General features: G+C 41.4%; 1 protein-coding gene across 1 annotated transcript in view; it reads right to left on the bottom strand.

The window, feature by feature from the left end:
- LOC103177344 (tolloid-like 1) overlaps window positions 1-9,574 on the bottom strand; it is a 157,541-nt gene extending 147,967 nt beyond the window's left edge. The window contains exon 1 of the mRNA XM_007891466.2: window positions 9,354-9,574. Within this exon, the coding sequence (XP_007889657.1) occupies window positions 9,354-9,498 (145 nt within the window). The 5' untranslated portion in view covers window positions 9,499-9,574. The remainder of the gene's footprint in view (window positions 1-9,353) is intronic.
- Window positions 9,575-10,528: the final 954 nt, after the last annotated feature.

The raw sequence follows: 10,528 nt of genomic DNA on the forward strand, positions 1-10,528 counted from the left end.
CTCAGTTGGTATATACCTATCAAAGTATGAAAGTAAGCTATCTTCCTTCTTCCCCACTCCTTTCTCCCATCCTATTCAGGCTTCCATCCCTGTAAGCACTTTGAGAAGTTTAACAGAAAGTCATTATAACAATGATTGCTATGAGTGTATGTATGTGGGCATCGAAATCGGACATGGTAGTACAACAGTCCATCGAGGTACAATCTGCCAACACTCACTGTCCAGACTTACACAAGAAGACTGACCACTGGAGAGAGATATCAGAAAGTAAATGCTTTCTGTGGAACCTTATCTTAAGGTTTTTTGAGAAGAGGAAGGAAACTGAAGGGCAAAAAATACAAAATAAAAATAACAATTCTGCCTGAATTATATAGTACACTCTACTCATATGCATAATTTATTTCCCACTATTTTTAATATAGCTGAACGAAAGCCATGCAGGCAAGCCACAGTACGAAAAATTAGGTATTTGGAAAACTACTATGTACTTTGATAATGTAATATAAATCTTTAGATTACTGGTTGGATAGATGTATAATTGTTCAGGACCTCTGATTCCCTACCCAGGAATGTTCGAGCACCACAGGGACAATGGAGACAACACTGCCAGATAGAGGTGTTTATATTTCAGCACGTTTACAAACTAGTTATTTTGTATTTACACACTTGAATTAATCTATTCATTTTATTGTACGATGCCACTGTGTTAACATGACTAAACAAGCTAGTTTATTTGATGGGGGAAATGGTACACAGTAGCAAGTCAGGAGACTAGCATTCATTTGCATTTGAATACATCATCATCAAACAGAAGGGGAGAAAAACATAGCAACATCAAGCTTAACAAACGCATAGAATTCCTTATAACAAGAGCCCTTCTTTACTGTCAATCATTTTAAGAGCTTGTAATTTGTCTGAGATGATATTTCATCCCTGGTTTCATTTGGCTTTTGTCCGTTTCACACAGAGAAGCTGCCAAAGCACATTCACCAGAGAAGTGCTGCCTCTGGAAGACACATTCAGATGTAAATGGCTTTTTGTTTCCTGATCCATTACATTGCGAAATCACTTCCCCATCGAGTAATCCAGTTTATTTAGCCCTATTAGCACAATACATGGCAGAATAAAGTGAAATGTTTTATTCAAGTGCATGCAGGTCAAACTACATTAAATTCTATAGTACTTTGTCTGTTCCCAGTACACAAAAGATGATGGATTGTTCCTGAGAAACCTGGTATTTATGAAAGTGGTCTATTAGTGGATCAGTATTTGTAATGATGAAGAATTGGGAGCATTGACTGAAAAATTAAATACAAAAGAAATGCTCCTTAATGTCACATGTTGAACAGAACAAAATGTCATATAAATGAAGATGAGAACATCTCTCTTTAAATAAGATACACACTTAACCGCAATATATACTTAAATGCAGGGCCCACATAATTACTGCATCTAGATTGATAGTGTTAGAGTGCTCATTGAGTTTTGGCACTGCACCAAAAGAAGATGAGATTTTTACTCTGTAGTTTTGAGACCATTTGCACAAAGAGCATGCATTTATATTGATATTTAACTAGGAAGCACTGTCTCTGCTTCCAAACCCCCATTCTTTTTTTTCTTGTTATACTCTAGGTTAATTCCTGGTATTGAATCAATGTAGGGGGCTGCCAAGTTGTTCTATTGTAGCAGCATGGTCTCTGTAAGAAGATACTCATGAATAGAAATAACCTGGCAATAGAAATAGCCTAAGCTTGTAGCATCCTGATGGCTCAGTTATCAAATGCAAAGCTGAGATATACAGGTCGACTCTGTTTCTTCATTATTGGTCAGCCGGGTGCCTGACACTTGCCGAAAACCATCACCATGCTTAAGAGTATCCAAACCAAACTGAGAATTAGGTTGACCATATTTTGTAAACTAAATCCGGGGACATTTGTAAAAAAAATTGAACTCACCACAATTCCTGATGTGGGCAGTACTGGAGAAGCTTGTTGGATTAATGGCTGTATTTCTTTGATGGGTGTAATTTATCTGTTTAGAATCTTATTGTTCTTGCTCATTTGCTGTTGATCTTCATACAGGGCAAATTTGGCCATGGACATAATATCTCATCTGGGGACTGTTCTCGGAAATCGGGGATGTATGGTTACCCTAACTATACTTCCACTGTGCAACTGTACTATAACAAGAATAGTGTTATACTGAGGTGTGTTATAACAAGGTCCCAGAATGCTTCCCTCCAGGGAGAGAGTGCAAATTTCATTCCAACAATTTATCTCTGAAATTTCCATGTGTAGGTGGGATGCATGGAATACACACATAACACACAGATGCAAAAGGCCTCCCAGTGCCTAAAAGTGTCCTAACAACCACTGGAACAGTTGGCAAGCATGTATGGGAAATTTAGTCATAGGTGACCTGGCAACCTGGAAGCACTGACCAGGGAGGCTGTTATCATATGGGATCTGAGTTTAAGGATCTAAACCACTGTGTTATAACAGGATAAAGACTGTAGTAAAGCTCCTGGAAGCTCCCTGGTTCAAACCCAGGTTTTTATTGGGCTAGCTGACTTCATTGGGGATGGCATAACATTTAGCTTCAGTACCCATGGAGAGGGAAAGGGTTGGGGATAATCAAATGACAGGATTGTTGTTATTATTTCTAATGGCAGGCTTTCCAAGATCTGCCCTCAATGTGTTAAACCTTTTGGAAAGATTAAATATTGATCTTTTGCATTTACTGAAAGCAATAAATATTTTCATTTTGCTTCTCCATCATTTCACAACTTCACAATGGCAGCTTTGATATGGAATAAAGATTCTGAAACCCACACCCCAGAACCAGCATTTAAACCAATTCATATGATCGATTTCCTTCTTCAACACCACGTAACCTAAATGCTGATAATTGTCTCCTATTTTTGTGCACGTCCAATGATGCTGCAATGTCCTTAATGCCTAGGTGTACTAATATTGTTTTACTTGCTGTATCTTTCAAATGACTGATTAAGGCAGACACTGAGAAACCTTAACTGTTGCAAACAGAGATGATTGGTGAGGCAATTTTGAAAACATTATTCAAAATTGTTCAGTACAACATGCTAGATCAATATCAAATGTAATTCCCCAGCTACACAAAATGCATAAAGATTTACAGCATGTGTCACCTGTCCCCTTTAAGAAATCAATGCATCAAGAGTAGCTGCTTACTGTGAAATAAATTCCATTAACTCCAAGCAATCTGAAGATATCTGAATTGCAGATGAACTACTGTATTTTTGAACAGCATCTACAAACTAATAAGACTGACCGCAAAGCTGTCAATCTTAATAATTTGCACCCAGAATGTAAAACTCCTGAGAACAGCAAACTGATCACCAGCCATCAATTAAAAGGCTTTTAATAAGTTAAGGAGAAAATACTGATTACATAGATCCTATATATGATTTAGAAGGAACCTAGGTGGCCGAGGTTGTTACGTGTTGGACTTGAGATTACAAGGTTGAGAGTTGAAATCCTTCACCTCTTGAGGTTCCGGCCTGCTCCCTGTCTCCCACCCAACCATCGGCAGCTGGGCTTTCAGCCTTTCTGCACCCACCCTTTGGAACTCCATCCCACAATCCCTTCGCCGTGCTTCGTCCCTTGCCTCCTTCAAGGCACGACTCAATACCCTCCTTTTTGACCATGCATTCAGCTGCCCTCCTACCTCTCTGCCCTCTCTCATCCCAGCCCTGCATCCCCAAGCTCGGGTCCTGATCACCAACTGTTCAGCACCTTGGGATGTCCTCCCAACGTGAAAGGCACTTTACAAATATATTTTTGTTGTTGTTGTAAAAATGACAGAGAATCCCCACCTCAAAAGAAGGAAGAATCTGAAGGAGAGAGAAATGATGTGCTCTCACGTATATCAATGAGTTGTGTTTACATTTTGATAAACAAAACAAAATGGAACACAGTTCTACAATGTTAGATGGCACATTTTTGGGGAGTCTTTGCTACATATCTTATAAAGCCTGACTCTGTTCTATTTTCTTGTAAAATTATTAGAAATGTAAGCAATGTTGCAAGAGGCAAAGATGCCCTTCCCGAGAAAAGGAAATTCAGCGAAATTTACCATTCTTAGGATGTAACATCGCAGTGTGACTGGTTGAATGGTGGAAAGATGGATAGCAACTTACACAGAGCTTGACAATTACCCCCAATGTATTCTCCACTGTCAGAATCTATGCTGTTCAACAAGTACAATGATATGCACCACTGCTTCAATAAGTCATTATGAAATGTGTCTTTATGGCAACTGATAAAATTATCATCCAATTATTTACAGCAAATTACTCTCCAACAGCAAATTTAATCTGCTCCTTGCACTCCATTTAACACTCCATTTAACACTCAATTTAACACTCAATTTAACACTCAATTTAACTCCATTTAAACAATTGCAATTTTATTTTTTCCATGGGTTTTTCACCTCCATTTTCTCTCTTATTGTTTTGCTTTCTGAAGCCGTTTTGACTCCTTTCTCCTTCGACTATGGTACGGTTTCACAGGTGTAGTGTGGAATTATACTTTCAAATCAGATTAGGCTTATCCATAAGAGTACAGGGACAAATTCACAACTCTTTCAGAGCAGAGAACAGGTAGGGCAAGGAGCAGTGCAATCCTTTAGTGGTATTCACTGATAGAAACCACATTATCTGTTTTATCCAGCACTAAGTCAACTTGTTCTGCAAATATAAATACTTCTTTCTGTAGAAATATGAGCTTAATTTATTAGTATTTTGTCACTCAAATTAAACTGAAACATCTGTTGCATATGTGAGGTTATTCATCACTGTTTAAGTGTGAAGGGTCTTGACAAAGATTTAATATGGGATAAGATCAGGTCAATTCAGCGCCTTGGGACGTCCTCCTGATGTGAAAGGTGCATCAGAAATGTAATTTTGTATTTTGTATAACTCAGCATTTATGTTAGTATAAATCTCCAGTGATTCTGTGTCCACATTCAACAATGTTTTACATATAGATAAAAGAGAACCAAGATCACCAATGTAGATTCACATTAATATCACACCACATAAACATAAAGAACAGCACCATGGAAAGCTTTCTAGGGGAGCTTTCCAATCATTAATATTCTAAACATCTCCAGGTCTGTTTTGTTGACCTTTTTTTAAACCTTGGAAACAATGAAAATTAACAGTTTTAAATCCACCAACTCCCTCGGGTAGCTCCCAGCAAGTATATAAGTCAATCCAGAACATTTGAGATCACATAGAATTGTAGAAAATTCTTAACTTCGGCACTTCTCAAAACTACCAACTATCACATTAAGAATTGAATTTAAGAATTTTCCATAAAATTGAGGCCTCTGAAAATTGCACCATCCATGTAAATGGGCTGAAAGATTCTTTAACTTTGTACCTGTACTCGATTGTAAAAATAACAGCTTTCAATGTGCTCACACCCCACTCCTCTAAATATTGCCTTTGCTTAGTTGGGATGACGCTGCTGCATGTCCCTCCGCTCCACAATTGGTGGTCATGCTTTTCAGCCACTATGTCTTGAAATTCTGTAACTCTGCCTTATTCCCTCCGTTTTGCCCCTTCTCTACTGGTCTTCAAATTACACCATCCTTTGGTTGCTACCCTTTCTATCTCAGTGTCAAGCCACATTGTTATTAAGCACTCCGTGGTACTCCCTGTGTGAAGGGTGCTATATAAACGGAGGATGTTGGTATTGTTAATTCACAGATTTGATTGTATATGAAAAGAATCAGACAACTGAAATACCAAATTTAAGAAGAATAATGGGGTCTAATTTGTGGTATTTGACAATAGGGAATCCTTTAAAAATTCTTCTTAACCTGAATTGAATTCCCTGCCTCAATCCATCTGACTTGCTCCTTCTTTGTCTATTTTTAAATCAACTTGAAGATTTATATTGTCCAACCTCATCAGGGTACAGCACTCCAAAGGTACTATCCTGCATGGAGGGTGCCGTACAAAGCTGTTGTTATAGATTGCATTGGAGCAGAATAGTTATACGTGGGAGTAAACTGCTAGAAGGAGTCTCTATAAGAGTGATTCGGATTCCTTATTCGGGAATTAACCCACACACCCCCTCCCGCCCCCCACCCCACACACACACAGTTTTATAAATAATGGAATAAAGAAGAAAACTATGCATGACAGTAAGCTTCAGGCAAATTACTTGTGAATGGCTGAAATGAAATGTGTATTAACAGTAACATACACTTTGTATTGTGATATATTTGTTGTTTACATTGAATTATACTGTTACCAACAAAAAACAGTAAATTTATAGTTTTTAAAAAAAGCTATTAGCTTCTCCAATGGGTAGTATGCAAAATAGAAGTTCACTGAATTAATTCCTGGTCTGTGCTGAATTAACTGATCTCAGCCAGAAGGGACACTATTCAATGATTCTTATAAGAGAGTGCACTTGTGGACCTTGGTTGAGGATTGGATTGAGCTTGTCTCTGATGCACTCCACAGTACAATGGTTAACACTCACAATGTGGGCTTGAAAAATGCACTTAAAAAATGTCCAGTGTCCTGGCCAACAATCCACAGATAGAATTGGTCATTCATTTCATAACTGTTTGTGAGACATTACTTTGCACAAATTGGCTGCTGCCTTTGCCTAGAAAATGCACAGTTTATCATATTGTCAAGAAGATTTAACATCATGATAAGGGGCTATATCAAGCACAAGAATTATTACTATTGTTAATTGGGCAAGGCACCGGAGGGCTGCGGAAGAGTATAATAGACTACGAATGATTCAGGACCTTTAGGAGAGGAGGGTATAAAATCGGCTAATTTAATATTGCTGGAATGACTTCTGGATCTTTGCCAGGTTTACCGCATTGAAGCACTGAGCAGCGTCTGGTAGTGAATTCCCACCCACATATATGTTTCCAAACACACAGCATAGGGACAAGATAATGTTGCAGCTGTAAATTACACCAAGACATGATGTGGCAAGGCAAGGCCAGCCAGGTTGAGTGCGCCCATCGATTGCCACACAAACTAAATATTTTTGAAAGAGCAAAACAGGAGAGATGGTAAGAACAAAACACACCACTCCTTCACCGTGACTCAAATTTCAAGTTGCACCTATTTTGGGCTTGTAAAGACCAGTGCTGACTGGTTCCAGGGAATTCATGGATGGGGTAGGGATAGGAACAAAGAACATAAACTGATCTTAGAGCCACCAATTTCCCCCAGTGTGATCACAACTTCCTTTCGCTGCCTTAAAATGGAGAACAGTCACGTTACATTTCTGTAACAATTATATTGCACTTTTGTGATGGAATGACAATTCTGAAATTGTCATTCAGTTGGGCTCCCATCAGCGCCACCACACCTCAGGCACTGACAACATCAGTATCCAAGAATGCACACTCCATCTCATCGTGCCAGTCAGGAATCCTGGCATCTTGTTTGACCCTCAACTGTCCTTTCTACCCCACATCCGTGCCATGACCGCTCTGCCTTCCCCCACCTCTGCAACATTTCCCAGCTCCACCATTGTCTCACACCACAGGCCGCCGAGATCTTCATAAGCGCATTCATAACATCGAGGCTCGACTATGCAAACTCCCTGCTTGACGGCCTCCGCAACCCCTCCCTCCATAGGCTGCAGATCATCCAGAACTCTGCAGCCCGTGTCTTCTCCCGGACCAGGCTCCACGACCCTATCACCCCCATCCTCGCTCAACTCCACTGGCTTCCCATCACACAAAGGATACAATTCAAGACCCTGGTCCTCACTCTCAAAGCCCTCCATGGCCTTATTCCACCCTACCTCTGCAAGCCCCTACCCGCTCCCTCCGCTCAGCAGGCTCCGGCCTGTTTCACATTCCCCACCTTGCCCGTCCCACCACTGCTGGGCAGGCCGTCAACTACTCTGCCCCCACCCTCTGGAACTCCATCCCGCAGTCTCTCTGCCTCATTCCCTTCCTTGCCTCCTTCAAGACCCATCTCAAAATCCTCCTCTTCGACCGTGCCATTGGTCACCCTCCATCTCGCCCTGCCCTCCACCCTTCCCAATCTCGACCCTCAGATCGTGTCCAAAATATTGAGTGTCCAGTGCCTTGGGACGTCCTCCTGATGTGAAAGGCGCTATACAAATGTAATTTTGCTGTTGTTGTTGAAATGCAATGAACCAACACAAAAAACGTTCCCTCCACTTTTAATACAGTGCAACTTATTTAGATGTGGATATCTGTGTCTTAAATGCTGTATAAGAACCTGATGAACAGTAGTCTGCAGGAATAGATATCTCTTTAGTGTTAAAGACTCCAGCAGTGTGACTTGCTGCTGATTTCAGGACAAACACTCAGTCACCCCAGGTAGAGATCAGTTACCCCACACAGAGCTCATTTACCCCGGGAGACCCTCGCTTTGCCTGGGAGATGCTCACATGTTGGGGAGAACTCACATCCCGTGCAGTTACGTGGAGACGGTCCCACCTTTAGAGAGCTCGGGCACCTGAGCAACTCACTGACATGAATTCAAAAGAATAAAACACTGGAGAGTAAAACAGTCAGGAGAAAGGAAGTACCATTTATTATCATGAGGTTCATTATAACATATCACCAGCTGGTGGAGGAAATGTGAACCCATCTCCTCCTTTCAATGAGTGTATAAGCATGTGTGAAACGAACAGGGAGACCTCAATTCTGCCTTCAAATCATCCAGTTTACAGCAATGTACTTGGGTAAACTTGCCAATCCTGTCAGACCATCCTGGACTGAATCCAGTCAATTCCCAGCCCAAAGCAGCACACACAGTCTGCACTTTCTTGCTGAATTCAAGTACTGGGCTGCTTGGGGGGGGGGGGGGAAGTAATGAAATTTGATATTTCCAGTTAAACTCCCAACTGGGATACCAATTAATCAAAGAGAGAGGTGGGGGGACACATTGCAATTCATCCGAAGCAGAAGATTTCCATTTGGGGAGAAAGAGGGATAAGTCTATTGCGGTTGCAAATTCACCTGGTAACTGTGATGAGCGAGAGAAAAAAAAGAAAGGACAGTTTTCATTTCATCTGAAGCTAACAAGAGTAAGGCAGTGAACTTGCAGGTCAGCAACAATATTAGAGTAACTCGCCTGCGGCAGTGCCAGCGGCTCCCACGCGAGTTCCAGCGTTAAATAACTGCCAACAAACCCGGCTTTAGGAAGTACACAGCCTAAATGTTTAGCAGATCGCCCTGTGCCAAGTCTAACTTACTGAATACACACGGTCTCTTGTCATGCTTTACGTCCAGATCATTTTGCAGGAGAGAGAGAGAGAGAGACACAGAGAGAGAGAGAGATCACTCACCAGCTTTGCAAGGGTCTCTGTAATCGATGACCTCGCCTTTCTCTTCATCGTAGTAGTTGGACGTGTAATCGTCCCGGAGTCCACTCACTCGCTGCGTTTTCCCAGAGAGAGTCAAGGAGGTGAGTAACAGTGCAATCACATTCATTTTTCGTTTGGGTTTTTTTTTTGTTTTTTTTTGCTTTTATGATATTAAATCTTCGTGGAAAGAAGCGATGCCTGGGGTGGGGTGGGGTGGGGTGGGGTGGGGGGTGGTGGGGGGAGTGGGGGGTGGTGGTGGGGCTCGACTGTGGAGCTCAAACCGCTGGCAGCTTCCGAATTGGGTTTCTCTTACTCCAGGAGGTGGGAAGTAGATGCAAGTCGGTGGGATTCAGAGGAGGTGAATGCAAAGCCCGTTGTAGCGCACAGCTCCGGAGCAGAGAGAAGTTTGATTAATGGCAGCTTTGTAAATTGGTCCGTTGTAAATTGGGTGTTTTTCCCCCCTGCTGTGAGTTGGTCGCCTTGTTAATCCAGCCTTTCTTTTTTTTTGTTTAAAAAAAAACTTCAGGAGGTCCTTGTAGAAAGATAACGTCTAGTGTTCTGAACATCCACTCTGCAAAAGGCACAGCAGATCATAATTTAAACAAACACACACACACACACACACACACACAACACAAAAAAAAAGAGACCTGGACAGCCTCTGAACAATGATGACATACATCCACTACACGGGGCAAAGTGCCAGCAAATAGCACTTTTTCTGCAAAACTTACGAAAATCCTATAGGCATATAATAGTCGTCAGCAGCCTTGAGCATCCTGCTTACTTATTCATACAATCAGGGTCATCCGGACCAGTTTGATCGCTTTTCTTGATAAAAAGCAAACCTCACACAGCAACACAGCGGCCACGTTGAGAGAAATAAATAAAAAGCTCAGGTCACGGAGTGGCTAAAGACGCCTTTCTGTCTCTCGCTGAGAAGCCTAAGCGGGGACTGATTTTCACAGTGATGAAACTAAACCCCAGTGAAGGGAGGGAGGGAGGGAAATCCACAGCTGTCACAGCAGCTGATTGTGGTTTCTTACCGAGGTGATCTCTCAGGCAAAAAAAAAATCATCTGCACTGTCCACAAGAAAGAAGTATCCCTTTAAAAACTGCAACTTCTAAAGCCACACTGTTGCTAAATTCTGCTTCTG

The sequence above is a fragment of the Callorhinchus milii genome, unplaced genomic scaffold, assembly GCF_018977255.1.
Source record: "Callorhinchus milii isolate IMCB2004 unplaced genomic scaffold, IMCB_Cmil_1.0 Scaffold1, whole genome shotgun sequence".
In the NCBI taxonomy this organism is placed as follows: Eukaryota; Metazoa; Chordata; class Chondrichthyes; order Chimaeriformes; family Callorhinchidae; genus Callorhinchus; species Callorhinchus milii.